This window comes from Mastacembelus armatus, chromosome 24, assembly GCF_900324485.2.
Source record: "Mastacembelus armatus chromosome 24, fMasArm1.2, whole genome shotgun sequence".
Classification (NCBI taxonomy): Eukaryota; Metazoa; Chordata; class Actinopteri; order Synbranchiformes; family Mastacembelidae; genus Mastacembelus; species Mastacembelus armatus.
Window position 1 is genome coordinate 16,488,510 of NC_046656.1, and position 18,012 is coordinate 16,506,521.

The 18,012-nt window shown below is 41.8% G+C and overlaps 1 protein-coding gene across 8 annotated transcripts; it reads left to right on the forward strand.

The window, feature by feature from the left end:
* The first annotated feature begins 6,798 nt into the window (after window positions 1-6,798).
* max (myc associated factor X) lies at window positions 6,799-16,915 on the forward strand. 8 transcript variants are annotated; one of them, XM_026318365.1, is made up of 5 exons: window positions 6,799-6,980; window positions 7,259-7,285; window positions 12,740-12,865; window positions 14,585-14,723; window positions 15,320-16,915. In XM_026318365.1, exons 1-5 carry the CDS (start codon window positions 6,945-6,947, stop codon window positions 15,505-15,507), a joined length of 516 nt encoding a protein of 171 aa, XP_026174150.1. In that variant the 5' UTR covers window positions 6,799-6,944; the 3' UTR covers window positions 15,508-16,915. The 8 variants fall into 8 exon arrangements, with proteins under 8 accessions (XP_026174150.1, XP_026174152.1, XP_026174153.1 ...); XM_026318367.1 differs by having other exon boundaries at window positions 6,800-6,980; window positions 14,600-14,723; XM_026318368.1 differs by having other exon boundaries at window positions 6,801-6,980; window positions 12,740-12,847.
* The last annotated feature ends 1,097 nt before the right edge of the window (window positions 16,916-18,012 follow it).

Here is an 18,012-nt window from a genome sequence, read left to right on the forward strand (position 1 = left end):
CGGGGTGTTTTTCAGCTGCAGGGACAGGACGACTGGTTGCAATTGAAGGAAAGATGAATGCGGCCAAGTACAGAGATATCCTGAAAGAAAACCTCTTCCAGAGTGCTCAGGATCCCAGACTGGGCCGAAGGTTCACCTTTCAACAGGACAATGACCCTAAGCACACAGCTAAAATAACAAAGGAGTGGCTTCAGAAAAACTCTGTGACCGTTCTTGACTGGCCCAGCCAGAGCCCTGACCTAAACCCTATTGAGCATCTCTGGTGAGACCTGAAAATGGCTGTCCACCAACGTTCACCATCCAACCTGACAGAACTGGAGAGGATCTGCAAGGAAGAATGGCAGAGGATCCCCAAATCCAGGTGTGAAAAACTTGTTGCATCATTCCCAAGAAGACTCATGGCTGTACTAGCTCAAAAGGGTGCTTCTACTCAATACTGAGCACAGGGTCTGAATACTTATGACCATGTGATATTTCAGTTTTTCTTTTTTAATAAATTTGCAAAAATTTCTACATTTCTGTTTTTTTTCTGTCAAGATGGGGTGCTGAGTGTACATTAATGAGAAATAAAATGAACTTTTTTGATTTTGGCAAATGGCTGCAATGACACAAAGAGTGAAAAATTTAAAGGGGTCTGAATACTTTCCATACCCACTGTACAAGATCAGTGAACTAAGACTTGGGAATAGGGAGCATTAAGCTTTTAGGTACCCGGGACAGGCCAGATCCGGTCCCAAAGTATGTCCAGATATATCACCAAAGATCGGCGTTTAAATTTGAATACAGTCTCACAAAATATTAATATCAAATAAAAGCTTTAAGTCTCACGATTCGAATGGTATAAAGCAATTTAAGATTGAATAATCACAGCGACTACAGTTTCTTAGTGTATTAACTTAAATGTAATATATATTGTTCCTGTCTCAAAGAAACCACATCCTGTAAGCCTCAATGATTATCGTCCTGTAGCCCTTACCTCAGTAGTGATGAAGTGCTTTGAGCGGCTGGTCAGAGATTTCATCATTTCATCACTACCCGACACTGGACCCACTACAGGTTGCCTACCGCACAAACTGTCATGAACTAGGACGTGGTCAGGAGCACACTTCACCCACACAGGACACAGGAGTAAGAAAAAAAGTCTTTATTTAACAAAACCAAGGCTAAAACAGAAACAAACACACCAAGCAGGAGTAGGACAAGGCAGGGAAACTCATAAGTGTAAACATGGGCAGGAACAAAAGGAAAACAAGGCACACGGATCTAAGTGAAAAACAGGAACATGGGGCAAGAGCATGAACATTAAAGAAACCAGACACGAACCGAGGAGACAAAGCTTGAACAAGAACACATGAGTTACGGAACAAGAGCGTAAGGGAGACGAGGCATACAGGTCTACATGAAAACGGGAATGTGGGACATGAACACTAAGGGGGACAGGGCACGAGGGTCTGGGTCACACACACACAGGACTCACAGACCAAAAAGGGGAACATGAACATGAAGGGGAAACAAGGCATGAACATGGAACACAAGGGGAACAAGACATGAACGAAGGGAGTTAACATAGACAAGGTAACAAGGCAAAACTGGAACACATGAGCACACAAGACATGGTGAGCACACAGATAAAAAAAAAACAGAATACTTAACACAAGGTGAAAATCCAAGAATGAAAACCCAGGAAGCAAATCCAAAATGTGAAACAATGAAGGCAAGGCAAACTAGAACACTCTTTCTCAGTGGCAGTGAAAGGCAAACCTGACCTGACAAAGAAACAGTGACTGGACAGAGGTATATGAACAGAAAGGAACCAAACAAGGAACAGGTGAGACAAATCAACTAATCAGGTCAAAGTAAGGAAACAAAACTAGATCCTGTCATGACCCTTCAAAGTAAAACCAAAACAGGAAGTGCATGGTGCAGATCATGACACAAACAGGTCAACAGATGATGCCATTGCTCATCTCCTTCACACATAACTCACACAGCTGGACACTAGAAAGGGGAATTATTTTAAAATGTTGTTTGTCGACTACAGTTCAGCATTTAATACTGTAATTCCCTCCATGCTCACCATCAAGCTGGAGCACCTGGGACTCAGCCCGTTTCTCTGTTAGTGGATATCCAATATCCTAACTGGCAGACCACAGGCAGTACATGTCTCAGCCTCCCTCACCTTCAGAACCGGAGCCCCCCAGGGCTGTGTTCTGAGTCCCCTGCTGTACTCACTCTACACGTATCACTGCGTGGCCACTACCAGCTCCACAACCATCATAAAGTTTGCTGACGACACTGTTGTGGTGGGCCTGATCTCTGACAACGATGAGACGGCCTACCTGGACAAGGTTAGATGTCTGGAAAACTGGTGCCAGAGGAACAACCTCCACCTCAATATCAGCAAGACAAATTAGCTGATAGTGGATTTTAGTACAAAGCAGGAGAGAAACTACCAGACTCCATTCATCAATGAGAGCCCAGTAGAGAGAGTGGACAGTTTCAAGTACCTCGGTGTCAACATCGCGCAGGACCTGTCTTGGGCCTGTCACACCAACACCGTGGTGAAGAAAGCCCGGCAGCATCTCTACCACCTCAGGCACCTGAGAGACTTTAGATTGCCCTCCAAGGTGCTCAGGAACTTTTACTCCTGCACCATAGACAGCATCCTGACGGGAAACATCACGACCTGGTTCGGGAACAGCACCATGCAGGACAGACGAGCTGTACAGAGGGTGGTGCAATCAGCTGAGCGCATCATCCGCCTAGAGCTCCCTGACCGGCACTCAATCTACAGCAAGCGGTGCCGGACCAAGGCCAAGAAGATCGTGAAAGACCTCAGCCATCCCAACAATGGACTGTTCTCTCTGTTGCGGTCAGGGAATCGCTTCCGCTGTCTGAAGACCAACACAAAGACTGAGGAGAAGCTTCTTCCCGCAGGCTATTCGGTCTCTGAACGAGAACACCACTTAGACCTACCTGCTCTCTCGTACAACACTCTCCCCACTCACACACCACAACACCTGAACATTTGCACATGAGACTGGACATTGCACATTGCACTTTTGCACACTCAAGCACATAATACTGGACTCATTGTACATTTGCACACTCCAACATGGGAGCACTGGACATTGCACCCATCATTCCCATTCCTTCCAATACTGTACATACTGCACACTGTAAATTGTTTTTTATGTACATTGCAATTCTGTATATCTATATATCTGCCACTTCTGGTGCCGCTAACATTGTGCAAAATACAACGGAGGTGCCGCGACATTTTGGCACCTCTTAAAATGCCGTGGCATCTGCAGTGGCACTTCCGGCACCTGCAGTGGCACCTCTTAAAATGCCGTGGCAGATGTAGTGGCACTTCCGGCATCTGCCGTGGCACTTCTTAAAAAGCTGTGGCATCGGCAGTGGCACCTTTTAAAATGCCGTGGCACCTCTTGAAATGCAGTGACATCTGTAGTGGCACTTCCGGCATATGCAGTGGCACCCGGAAGTGCCACAACAGATGCCACTACTCGCTGCCACTGCCACAAATTGAGCCTGCTGTCTCTCACGTTTTACGGTTGATTTCGCCGTTTATTCAGTAAAGTTTGATATAACAAGCTTCTGTGAATCACATGAGTCCTCAACCAGACTGGTTTGTTACGTTTCACAGCGTAAGTAACCCAAAAGCCAATAGAATTCGCAATTCGCACCCTCAGAGCAAATCCCAGTCAGGGAGCAGAGACTAACTTCGATTGACAGTAGAATCAGCCAGTCGCATTGTTCGTCAATGATGACTGACGCATCTTGTAGCCAATGATGAGGACTTTTCAACAGTATATGATTCGTTATGTTTGATGACGCATAGTGGGCTTTTAATGGCCCCCACCCCTACTGTAAATGTTGCCTTGACAACGCTGGGCAAGCAGCGCTCGAAGGCAGATGGGAAGGGGAGTCATATTTCACATTTTACAGCGCGCCGATAGAAAACTGGAAAGCTTTTGCTTCAAACGACACCAAGGTCATCAATATAACTATTAAAATGTTAGAACAACAGGTAGTTTAATTTAGGTATGTGTTTTTCAGCCGTGTGCCGAAAAAGGGAGGGGGGGGGGGTACCTAAAAGGTTAAAGAGGACTACAAGTATAATGAGGTCATTAGTGGTCTACAGTCTTGCTTTACTGCTAAGTAAATTTTGATGTTATCATAATGCCTGTTGGCAGAAGCATTCTGGCTGCCAGGCAGATTAGCTTCTGCCAAGAACACACTCTGCACGTGATCACAAGTTACACACAGTTCAAAGATTGTTATTCCAAAGCTGATGCCAAGGTTCCTGCTGGTTTAGCCAATAACATCATCTGTAGAGGATGCTCCTCATGCATGTGGCTCTGTGTCAGCTCTAGAGAAGATACTATTTAATGCTTTTGATGTAGTTATGATAACAGTAATTCCATTAGATCAGTGGTTACCAATCAGAAGTCTGCGGTTGTACAGCATGTAGAAATATTATGTGGCACGTTGACTAATTTGAAAGGGAAGACACATGGGCTAAATATTCAGCTTAGGCACTTCTTAGTGATAGTGAAACATATGCAAACTTGGAGCAATCCTACTGAAAACGAAACAAAACTTCCACCTTGCATCTTTAAAAGCCACCTCCATATAATGTAAATCTCTGAGAGGGATCTGCAGTGGAAATACCGCCCTGACTGCATTCTGACTTGGTGGATAATCACAATGATTCATAAAGAGGTTGGTTTAAAGGTAAATATGCAAATCAGTCCCTAAACCAAGAAACAAGCAGCCCTAGTTTGTCATCCTGTGCTGCTGTAACAAAAGAAAGCTGAGTTATAACAAAGGCAGGTTTATTTGTGAGTAAGGCAGGATGAGTATCACAATGTAGAAATTTGACTTTGTCAAGAAGAAATATTGATATAAATAAGATGCCCCCATAACCTACTGTGGTGCCGCCTGTTGCCTAATGCATAAAAGCTCATACATATAGCTATTTAACCAAGATAAAACAAAGCTCAGTATCTGAAATAATATTAAAACTGTAGTTTTGCTTACTGGCAATATTTCTAAACAAAAGAGGAAAAGATACTGTATTAAGGTTTGCACCTCAGTAAATCCTATAGTCACACAAGGCAAAATCCCCGTTTACCACAAAGTTTATGTTTCTCTTCAAGACACCAATCAACAAATTATGCTCATGTGTGAACTGTGGAGAAACTAATTTACCACTAATCTAATGATATACAGTATGTGACCCCTCCCTTTTATAAGTCATGCACTAACAATGCCAAGAACAAAAAACATCTCTAATGGTGAACACATACTGGGGCAGTGCCAGTGTAGTCTACAATATGCTGGAAGGGGACAAAAGGAGGGCATGTTCAACAGACCAGCCCCGTAAAGACAAGGGGAGGGAAGGGAGCCTCTGCCTGGACTTATCAGCTTTTCTAGCTATAATTACAGCCCACTGCTTCACATAGCAGGATTTTTTCTTTCTTTTTCTTTGTTCATCCCCAGACACAGCAAACCAGTGTCTGAGCTCTATGTAGCCTGAGCATTATGGACTGAAATGGTACTAAAACCCAGCTCAGGCCTAGGGTGTGGCACAAAGACAGACGAGAAACATCTGTAACATTACCCATTACTTTAGGTCATTTAAAACTTATTCTAGTACGCACATATAGCTCAATGCTTTCCTGGGAAGCTTCACTGCAGCAGTTCAATATTAAGGCCTTATTATGTTATCTGTTGTTATGATTATATTTCTGACAGAGCCTGTTTGGCTCAGCTCTAATGAGGACTACATACAGCATAAGACATATACATTAGCATGTAGGCAGATCTGGTTGGATGAAGGTTGTGCCTATGCCTTCAGGGATGGTGATCAAGGACAGGGTGTTGCCTACAGCTGCTTTGACCTCTTGACCTGTTGGGGCAATGGGTGAAGCTTCTCCTGACTTGTTTTTTACACAATGACTGATCCATGGTTGCAGCAGCAAATAATCCAGAGTGTAAGCTCCTTATCTACAGCACAATTTTGTGAAAAAGGAAGCAACAGGGCAGATTATCTGCTGTTTGTCCTATGACCAACCCCCCACACTACATAAAACAAATCTATGTATGTATGTATGTGTATTTATATATATAATAATATAATATATGTAATAATATATAATATTTACTTCATATTTGGGGGTCATTTTTCTGTTAATGTATACCTACATTTAAACTGTTATAAAAGTTATAAAAAAGAAAGGAGAACAAAAGATATAATCATTCTATTATTATTATTGTTATTATTATTATTTATATATGATTAAATTTGAAATCAGGAGAGTAAGGAACCAGTTGACTGGTGTATTTTTAGGTGGCAGAAACTGGACCTGCCTGTGAGTGTGAGTTTCAGTTTCATGACAGTATTGTTAAATATCCACGTGTCTCCTTTGACAGACAAATATGAGTCACACTACAATTCCTATAATCCCTCTCAATCAAAAAAAATTGGCACTGAGGCGACAAGCGGCTGTGTGGCTGTTGGACGTTGTAGTTTACAATGCTTTACATTGCTTTCTATTTAAATAACACTCAAGCAAGTTGGTGATGGATTCTGTGCTGATCGTCTCACATATATCTCCTTTTAAATGCGTCTGTATATAAAATCCTTTAAGAGCCTACAGGTTTTTGATGATGTCAACAAAAACATTTGGAAAAACGACAATTCCCATACGCCCCGGCGATTTGGCGCATGCGCACTGCACAGCCGCGGCCGTGTGTGTGGAGTGTAGTCACGTGGAGACCGTATAGTCCACCTCGGTTCTGTCCAAACACACCGTGAGCTGTTAGCAGTCAGGCAGCTTGAGCGCCGCTCGGTGCTGAACTGATTCATGTTGGTTTTTAGCCGCCCGTCCCTTTAAACTAGAACATTTTATCGAAGAATGAGTGATAACGATGATATCGAAGTCGATAGTGACGTGAGTATGGACACTTTTCGCTCTTTCAGGGTGTTATTTTACTGGGAGGGAGGTTTAGCTGAAGTAGCTGCTCCGCTAGCGTTAGCTCCCAATAAGCTGGCTAGCTTTGCATTTTTAAGTATTTTAATCGCGATTCTAGTCCACAGATACTTAGCCTTGTTGCTTTAGAGCATCGTTGACCTGCTAAATGATTTGACTTTATAGTGACTTCAGCGGAACAGTACGATGTGCTGAACAATTGTGGCTACAATTGTACTTTTTGTTCTGTTTCTTTGCAGGAAGAATCACCGAGATATCACTCTGTGGTGCGTAATGCTGGTTGGATTTGTCCATTGTCGAAATATTCTTTTTTTCCCCCACTGTTGTGCAAAGTTAATTTATTCATCATATAATTTGATGGTATTCACTTGATTGGTAAGATGTTGCACTGTAGATGTTGGTAAGACTTTATGCTTCATGCCCTGTTGGAATTTCATATTTAACTCCTGCTCTGGGTTGATGATGATGCACCGCTCATTTTCTGCAGCACCGAGTTATTAATGCATTTGTAACAGTGCAGCGATTGTTTTTCTGGATCAGCGTTAGTAGTGCATTGCAGGGTATCCCCCATCCTGTGTACTCGGCCACAGGGAGACGGTGACTCGACGTCTATATTTAGACCAAAGCTTTATCCCGCTACAAAGGCTTTTTGTTGCATGCTTAGTGTTTTTTCCGGTGGATACAATGTTTTTGTTGGAGATAGCAGCCGCGTACTCGTTCCTAGTGGGTCCGTCTCTCTCTCTCTGCTCCGTCTCTCTCTCTCTCTCCCCCTCCTCTGGAGGTTCACTTCCCACCGCGGGGATTCCGCTGATGATTTCCTAATTACACATGTTCATATTAGAAAAAGAGGCGCTAGGTTTTTTTTTTTTTTTTTTTTTTTTTTTACTGTGTCCATAACGAGGATGCAGAGGCGGCTGAATGTGCAGAGGAGCCGTGGCCGCGCCTGCATCTCCCAACGAGCCTTCGTGTCAGGAAGGGCTACAGTGGGATGTTTTCCTGTGTTGCAGCCGGTGATTAGAGCCATCTTCTCTCTACAGGCCACTAAAGGGCTGGCAGCCTAAATGAATGACGTATAGCTGCATCGCATACGGAGAGAAAAACACCCTGCATGACTTGTTAGATGCAAAGGCTGCACAACTCGACGGTTTACCTCCAGTCAGACAGCCCGAATTCAATCCAGCCAAGCGTTCAGGAAACTAGTGTTAAGTTTTAGCATATGTGTTAGTTATGTAAAGATAAAGAGTTTTAATGCTGGTGCCCTCCAACCGAACTCAGGCCTTTAGTTTGAAAGCAGTCTGGAGCTGAATTGCAGAGCCTCATGGGAGACTGGAACTGGATTTCAGTCCAGTTAATGTCATTTAATGTGATTACTGAAGCTATAATCATAAATATGTATGTCCTGAGAAGCTGCTTGTGCCGCTCAGTGACAGCAGCTTCCATCTCTGCTGATCCTAAATGAATGAACGAAAATATAGGTTGAACATCTGATCATATACAAATAGTTAAACATTTTTGCCTATAAATGTTGCTTTAAAAACACTTTTCATAAATTAATATGCAGCCATTTATTTACAGTAATCATAAACTTGTTTTAATAAAATGGATCCAGGTAGTTAGAGAGAAGTCAAACTTGATCATACCTGCCTTTCTCAAGAGAAATTGATCAGTTTAGCACCAATATGTTTTGCTCTAACTCGGCTTGTTTATTCAAAGAAAGACTAGTATTTAAATGGCCATCTCTGGCCAAGTGTAAATTTGTAGGCAGTGGTTACAGAGACCCCATAAACCAGGCAACATCCAAGATTTCTTTTATGTGGTTTTGGTGTCTTGCAGAATTAATGTCAATTAGCCTCAACTGTGTAAATTTCCCACTAACAGTAGTCATTACAGCTGGTTGCTAACAAACTTTTCACAGCTTGGTGAGGCGCTGTTAATCACCTAAGACACAATAACATTCACAGATCTTGTGATAACAAAAGTTGCACTGTATCGTTGATATGAAAGTGATTATTTCTTCAGTCCTTCGTACAAATAAATAACGTTTTAATGGCTCTGTAGATACGGTTTAGAAAGTGAGATAGTCACAAAGTAAAAAGGGTGGCGAGCAACGCGTAATGTTATAAATAGATAAATAGAAAATTGATCAGTGGGAATTTTGGTAATTTAAGTTTTAAAAAAAATTTTTATTTAAGCAAAACCAGCAAAAATTCACAGGTTTAGATTTTCGCCACATTTGTTTTATTGCATTATAATTGGAATATCTTTTATGCCCATATGTTAAACAACATTTCAATATGTCATTTATCACTATTTTCTTTAATTTTCTAGAACAAACAATCAGGAAATGATCAGCGTATTAATCAATAATGACAGTGAATAGTATTTGCACTGCGGCTGTATTTGAATGCATCCTCGGCGCAGGGCAGTTTATATTTCATTTCATTCTCCTTTTGGAGCTTGTGGTTTATTGATATTTCCACACAGCCTCACAGATACGCAGGCTTTTCACGTAGACAGTGTGAGATCACCATCAGTAGCTTGGGAAGCTACCGGCTCGTCCGTTTGGCACCTGGTGCAGTTATGTAATGTGTTGTGGACAAGTATGAATTAAACAAGGGAGCAGCTCAGTGCACATTTCCACTTCGGCAGGTAGCAAAAGGTACTGTTTTTCTGATGAACTGATAGTCGTTAAAGTTACGTAAGTGGCCACTTGTATTACCGGCGCCTGATGTGCTGAACATCTCAGATAACATACACCATGCAGACAGGATGGCAGCACATGTCTGAGTACATACAGCTGTGCTTATAATAAATACGTTTGATATATCTGTGAACTGTGTCAGGAGAGGTCATTGTCTTACTTCACCATAATGTATTTCCTGTTTAACTACATTTGATACTCATGAAATTTATATGCAATAAAAACATTCTACATGGCACGTATGAAGAATTACCTCATTTCTAGGTCTTAGTAGGGTTGAAAGTTGTGCAGAATTTAGTGGAGTTAGCCACAGAATCCATCTGCTATATAATATTTTGTCATACCGTTCGTGTTGTGATACCTTCATAGTTCTCTATGTGTACTGGACAGTTGTTGGCAGTGTTGATAATCAATAAGGACCACTTTAAGGCAATACTTGATTTTATTATATAGCCTTTCCATCACTGTAATGAAGTAACTTGATTTACCAGGAATTTATTTGCTGAATTATCCATCAAATAAATTCCTGTTCCCATCTGGTTATTTCATCCAACCAATACTTTGGAATCCATTTTCTATTGTTATTGAGGATTTTATCCATAACTGTTCACCATATTTGAGTGCTTAAAGATGGCAGGAAACCCTGTAATTGGAGCTTAGCATTTCACTAAAAAGAAAAATGGTGGAAAGAGGAAAGTGGTAACCGTTTAGCTTTGTGACATCACTGAATTCAAGCTTACTGGATGATTTCACAGCATAGTATGTGTGTCAGAAATAGTAAATTAGGAAATAGTCAATGGTTTATTTAAATAACCCAGGGCACTTGGCCTAATGTCCGTAATTGCCTAGTGACTGTAAGGAGCAGCTCCACAGAGTAATGACTGACTACCTCATTAGACTGTAATTAACACTTATTGATAAAGGGTGTGTTTAAGAGGCTAACACACTTCTAAAATGTTCTGTGAATATGTGTCACCAAACCTGCTTGTAGAAACGACTTAAAAACAGTAGATGTTGTACATTAAATGTATAATTGAGACAGGCAGTTAAGTAGTAGAAGTGTATTGTAGGTGATAATAATCTCTGGATACAGGAAAGCAGCCACGTGTATGCGTCTGAGTTTCCCTTCCCCTGTGGCTGTGTGTGTGATAGCAGGAGGCACATGGTCCTGATGGGTTTGTGTCTCCTGGGTGGTTTTCGGTTCTTGTGCAACAGGCCACAGGAGCAGCTGTCACCATGTCAGCCAGAGTAATCACACGATGGGCCTTTGAGCGTAATATACAGTAGAATATTAATTACTAGTTTAATTACAGCTTCAGTTTTGCATGATGTCTTAGTTGACAGTTTATGTTGTAGTATTTGTTCATGCTTCATTCATTAGATGACCAACAGGCCAGTCATTTCTTACATACAGTATGTTATAAAGTATCACACTGTTATTATCCCTCGCACCATATGACACAACGAAGACTTGTTTCAACCTGTGTACTGACTCACTTGTGGCTAGTTTGAGAATGACGGCGCCAGGTCACATGATGTATACTATGTCTGATGCAATGTCATAATCATATACATCATCATGAGTTTTTGTTCCTTATATTTAAGCCAGGTTTGTGTCGGTGTATGATGTGATGTGATCAGTGGAGCTGCATGCGTTCTGATTGGGCGTTGGACTTAACGTCTCATCCTGGTGACAGCGTGGATTAGTCCAGAATCAGATGTATTAGGAGCCTGTGATGGTTGAAAACAGGTCGTGCTACAGGCAACAAACTGATCTCCTGCCTGCATGCGATCATGTGATTATGGCAGCCATCTTATGCCTCTACAGCCTAATTGGAATGCAAATGTGTGGTTGAAATTTGCAGCCTGTTAGATGCTTTGTGCCTGTGTCTGTGTAGGGAGGTCATCTCACTCAAACCTGCAGAAAGAACAGGACACACAGGAGAGGGCAGATAATTCCTGTACCAGAAACAACCATCCTCCACATTGATCTACATTTTTTTTCAGCCTAAAAACTCAGTTTTCAGTGACAAAAGCAACTCTCCAACAATACCTTCATAAATCTCCATTTCAAGACCTTTGTTGGTCATTGTGTGGTTTAATTCAGACGGTATAATGCTCATCCAGGATCTCTTTTTCTCACCCTTTACTGAATGACTGGACTGTCTTGACTTTGACCTGTTAATGAATTTGAACTCTGTGCTCTTGCAGAGGAGGAGGGACAGAAATGCAGTGAGGCGTTGGTCACACAGGGGGAGGGGGCTGACAGGACAGGCCCGGCCCAGCAGCCGCCTAACGCGTTGCCTACCACAGATGCAAATTTCACTGAAGGCATAGTTACGTTGACCCCTTAACGTGAGGCTGTTGTTTTTTTTCATGATTAGTATTTGCTGTGGATCTGAAACCATGTGGTGAAGCTCATTTTAATCTCAGTCACCAACCTTTAAAAAAACCATACAGATATTTAGTGTCTTCACTGAATAGACAGTGTGAAGTGTGTTTAAGTGGAAGATGTCAGATGATTAAGATGCTGTGAAGTTGACTGACCACCCTCACAAGGTCTGCATGAAATAATACCATCCAGATCAGGGTCAGACATATCACTCACTACACAGGAACTCATGATGTTACATGAGAGTGAGACATGTTTCAGTTTCCAGTTTAATTTCTAATGCTGTGACCCAGGATCGTGACAGTGAGGTGTTTTTGTTGACATTAAACTGGTAGAAATGCAGGTTAGGTCAGTGTTTGACCGTGCTGGTGCTGGACTTTTAATCCAAATCAGATACTTGCTAGTTGTGTTCCTCTTCTCTCATATGATGGATAGAAAACAGTTTGAGTGCATATTTCTGCTATAAGTGATAATTACTGCACTAAACGACAGTGTTGTAAAGGCACAGTGGGACTCGGCAGCAGAGTGGTTTGTGTAGGTTTGACCAGGGGCGGCTGGATACCTGCTATCCTCTACCCACACTGCTCTGCTGCCAGGCTGAAGGCCTTGTGACTCTTTTCATTGCAGGCAGACAAACGGGCACACCACAATGCGCTGGAGCGCAAGCGTAGGGACCACATCAAAGACAGCTTTCATAGCCTCCGGGACTCGGTGCCTGCCCTGCAGGGAGAAAAGGTTGGTAAAGCTCAGACTGTAAGTTAAGTAAGATATTTTCTATTTTGTTATTTTTGTGGAAATGTGAAGTCTAATGTTTCTGCTCAGGGTGAAATTTACTGCTAAGGATATTAAATTGGTGTGGGCATTTCTGCCATGATGTAATTTTGATGATTTCCTGTGAATATGCAGAGATGCAGATGTCTTCACTTGCCTGAAGTGTGTGTGTGTGTGTGTGTGTGTGTGTGTGTGTGTGCGCCTCTGTGTGTGTGTGTGTGTATATATATGTCTGTGTGTGTGTGTGTGTGTGTGTGCGCCTCTGTGTGTGTGTGTGTGTGTGTGTCAGTGGAGGGAAATAGTTGAAGGACCTGGGAGGAGGCATATGGTACAGTGCAGATTGGCAGCAGTAAGACAGTGAAGCAGACTAAATACTTGGACCAGCATCAGGAAGTTATTATGGGGAAATTTAGTTGCTCTCTTCCTGTTTTGACATCCATGGTATCGAGAGTATTTGGAGCAGGTTCAGCAACTGGGCACACTTTTATTCTCCCCAAAAAGACCAGTGCGTCAGGGGCAGGGGCTTATTCGATAATGTGAGGAATGTTTGTGATAATTTGTACGCAGTGTTCGGTTACAGCTGCCCCAGTCCTTGACCCCAACCTCTCTCCCATGACCACACTGCTATTAAGGCTCTGTCTTCAGGCCAACATGCCTCATTTTCTTCGTGAGAGAAAGCAGAGTAGAACAAATTAATATTATGGCTGGGTGTCAAACCTCAGCACTTCATCAGTGATATGTGTTTCTGGCACCAAGTGGATGAAATACAAAATGCCTAGCCAGATTCAAATTCATGTTATAGTGTCTGATTTGAATTTCCATATAGTTTTTATTAAGACAAGTGCTTGTACTTTAGGTTAAAGTTTCATTTAACTTCTACCTTTTGAGGTTTTTGTTGAATCTGTATATATTTCTCAGTTAGGTGACTGCGTCATTGAGCTTCCACAAGAAATCCTGGGGTTTTTCCATCTGCCACTTCATTTAGTTAATAGTTGACAAGTTATTGTGATGCTCATGAAATGTAATAACCTGGAGCTGAAACCACAAACCAATTAGTCAATAATTAGCAACAAAAAATGCCACAATTACAGGTTCCACCTTCTCATGGAAATAATGTTTGGTTTCTGTAAAACAAAGTGGAACATCTCTGGGTTTTTTTAGCTGCTGTTCTGAGAAAATAAAATTGGGTGTTGGAAAAATTACAATGAACCAAACTAATTTATCACTAATGGGCAGTTATATCAGCAAAGAAAAGTGCTGGTTTCAGCTCATGTGGTAGCACATCTGCTCTTTATCCAAAGTTAATGCTTAATTGCATAAAAATGTGCTAGTTTTTATGACACAACAGGGGCTGCACTTCGATGTAGGTGGCTTGGCTTTATAAAACACTGCAGCAGTAATTTTGTTGGCAGTAATGGAGGCGAGCTCCCTGACAGTAACGTGTCAGGATTGCGACCTCGCCCCTGGATGTCAGGCTGGAGTGTTAGAGGGTTTTGGAGGTTAAGAGGAGTCAAGCTGTGTGAAAACAAAAGAATCTGGGGTATCTAGTGTTGTCCTAGATTCCCTGTAGTCATCTGCATCATATCAGTGCCTCTGGCCCAGTCTCTGTAGCACCTTGAGCAGGATGTTTTGAATTAGAAATGCGATGATGACTCTGTATACTTGCGTCATTGCTTCAATTTTTGCATGTGTCACTAACAGCAGTCTACCAAACAGGCATCTCGAGCTCAAATCCTAGACAAAGCCACAGAGTACATCCAGTACATGAGGCGAAAAAATCACACGCACCAGCAGGACATTGACGACCTGAAGAGGCAGAATGCACTGCTGGAGCAGCAAGGTGACAATGCTGGATTTCACACTGTGCCACTCTGATTTTCTTCTTCAGCCATTTTTTTTTTCTAGAACTTAATATCAAATTTAGCCAGTACTGTGATTGTTGTAGGTAGTTATGAGGATGCCATGTTTTAAAATTAAAATTAATTCAACTGTTTAATATTTAAATTAAGTGACAGAAACCAGTCCTTGAATTTCAATCAGTGCAGTTTCTAATTTTGTTTGCCAAATAATTATTTCATGGCCTAAAAGTACAGTCTAATCTGTACTTCAGGGCATTGAAACTCCCAAAATCTCAGAAAAACAAAACATGGCCTCAGCAGGATGCGGTTGTTTCAATATTACATAAACAAGCAATGTGATTCAAATAGCAATGTTTGATTTATTCACTAGTAAAGTATTGGATAACCCCAGGACATGTAAAAAGCTGGTCAGGCAAACCAGATAAGAGGAGGATGTCTGATGAGATCACTTCTCACTCGACACAGAGTTTGGTTAAAGTATTCGGTCCTGTGATGTGTCTCCAGTCTGGATATTTTTCTTCTGCCATTGTGAAATCTTGTTAGACTTTCTGACCTTTTTTTGCGTCTGTTCATGCAGTCCGTGCTCTGGAAAAGGTAAAGGGCTCGGCCCAACTCCAGGCCGGCTACGCGTCGTCCGACAGCAGCCTGTACACCAACCCCAAAGGCAGCGCTGTGTCAGCGTTCGACGGAGGCTCTGACTCCAGCTCAGAGTCAGACGCCGAGGAGCCGCCCAACAGGAAGAAGCTGCGTGTGGAGGCCAGCTAGAAAGCTGAGCAGCTAAACCCTGGTCGAGATTCCGGCGGCGGGGCACAAGGGTGGGCGAGGCGAAACGCAGCCTTCAGTGCTCTCAAGTCTCCTCAAGCCCTCCTCCCCCCATGCCAACAACCACCACCCCGGGCCTCCCTCACCGTCCTCCTCGTTCTCTCTCCTCCATCTCTGGGTGGGCTTGCACTGGAGACTCATGACCCCTCATATCTCCTCACACCATCACCCCAGTCGTCTCTCTCTCTCTTTCTCCACCTGATCTCCACAAGCAGGAAGGAGAAAGTCAGCAGGGTGGAAGATGACTGCTTCAATCCATCTACAGAGCTTTAGGTTTTTTTCACCCTTCCTGTCTACTTTCCTTGGTTCCCTATCATTAGTATTTCCTCCATAGCAATGTCAACAATCCAGAACCCAAAAAGAGGCAGCTTGGTTACTTAAGGACTTGATGCTTTTTTTGTACCCTCAGTAAAGCTCCTCTTCCTCCCTGGGTGTTTTTTTTTTTGGGGGGGGGGGGGTTGAGGGGGAAGGGGGAGGGTGTGCCAGGCGTACCCTTCCAAGCACTGCTATATTATCTATAATTTGTTTTTGTTGTTATTCTTGATAAAAACCTGTTTCGATTTACACACACACACCTAGATAAATTGTCCAGAAGTTTACCTTTTTAAAATAAAACATTTGTAGCTTACTTTTTCCACTAAAGAATGTGAAGATGCTTTGAAGCAAGTGTTAAAGTGACACCCACCTCAGGCCCACTGGATTGCAGATGTTTTCTGCCCGACACGTTTGTTAACACAAGGTTAAGAAAGAAAACATGCCTCCTTTGTTAAAATTGATGTTTTGAAGGAGAATATTCCTAAACTTGTATCGTATTTTGTCCTTTAGCTTGAAGTAGTGAGTGACTTTAGGTGGCTAAATACGTTAGGCATCTTGTTTTATATATTATAAAAAGCATTGATTGGATGTTTTCAAGTTCAGAAGTATGTTATGCATTTTGTAGTAACCTCACAAGTCATGGGAAAATGCCAATTTGTCACTTGTAGTTTTCCTTAAGGGTATGAGATAGGTATTGATTGTCAAAAGGTAGCTCCCGTCTTTTGCAGTACAAGGAAGCAAAATGAGCCCTTGTTGATGTGTTTTCAATGTGCTGTGCTTTACACAGTAAAAATCAATGTTGCTGAATCCCCTGGGGAAAAAGGAAGCATTTTGCTTGTCTAGGAAACGTGTGTGTATGTATATTGTTTCCATTTTATTTCCATTTAGGAGGATATAATTGGTGTAATAGGTCTTTGTTTGTCTGATTCCATTCCATGGAAATTACAAGTATGTTGTACATACTGCCAACAATTGTCTTGCAAGTTGAGGCCTACCTTTACTATGAAACTATAAAATAAACTATTTTATCCTTTAACACGCTCCCTGTGGTTTAAAATGGTAAGAAATGCTGACATTTGCTGTAGTTTGATGTTTAAAACAAGAGTCTGCAGGGAGTTAAATGGTGAGTCGGCTTCAGTCCAACATGACTACTGGTTTTTCTGGTTTCCAGTGTTGCTGGCAGGTGTCTACATAAAGACTGAGGGGATTCTGTACTGTTTTGATTATGTAACTGTTCTCCCCTTACACTGGTGTAGTTTTTAACTGTGGCCATGAGGAAAAATTGGGGCAGCTGAGGTTTTCATCTGTGAACAGTTAAGAGCCAGCCTACCTTTCTTTTCTTTGAGGGGAGGGTTTTTTCTCCTTGCTGTCAGGCCGAGCTGCTGATTTTGGAAACCACAAAAGAAGGGAAGTGTTTTTTTTTTTTAAAGCTGGTGCTGAAACAAAAAAGCGGCAATTATTTGCTTGACAGAAAACGTGTTTTCTAATGTTTGCTTTGCATTTCACACATTCCAGACTCTTATAATTATAACGATGTGCTGCTTTTCTTACATAATTGAACGTTTTTGAGCCACACTAAGTTTTAGTAAATTATAATGAACATTTTTCTTTACTATTTTCTAATATTTTGTGGACCAAACTCATTGAAGAAAGGAAATAATGTTTTGCAGGCCTGAAGTCTGAAACTTTAATCTATCCAATTCCTAATTGTAGACGATAAAATAAAAACTCTTTAGTCCTTTATCTTACCAGCTGAAAGTAATCTAATTCAAATATATTGAATCTAAAAACACTGGAATTGTTTTTTTTTTTTTTTTTTTAAAATAAGGATCATCTGTAGGTTTTTAACTGCAGAATGTAAACCCTCTGAAAGATGCCTGAAACCCCCAAGGGTTTTTCCAAAGATGAAATTGTGGAGATTTTGAGTTTCTGTTTTGCAAGTGTTTATTTGTTTTACCTCTTCTGTTGGCCTGTATTTTGGGTAATGATTTGATGTGTATCTGAAGTCTTTTTCCAACAGGGGCAGCACAATAGTGCAATAGTTAGCACTGTTGCCTGAAAACAGTAAGTTTCTAGGTTTGAACCTTCGGCCAAAGCCTGTAGGTGTTGTTTGCATGTTCTCCCCAGTTAAAG

Bases quoted from the DNA above. Each gene is read 5' to 3' on its own strand.
- max (XM_026318365.1), top strand. From the start codon at position 6,945: ATGAGTGATAACGATGATATCGAAGTCGATAGTGAC. The intron at 6,981-7,258 runs GTGAGTATGGAC...GTTTCTTTGCAG, and splicing joins ATATCGAAGTCGATAGTGAC to GAAGAATCACCGAGATATCA. The intron at 7,286-12,739 runs GTGCGTAATGCT...TTTTCATTGCAG, and splicing joins CACCGAGATATCACTCTGTG to GCAGACAAACGGGCACACCA.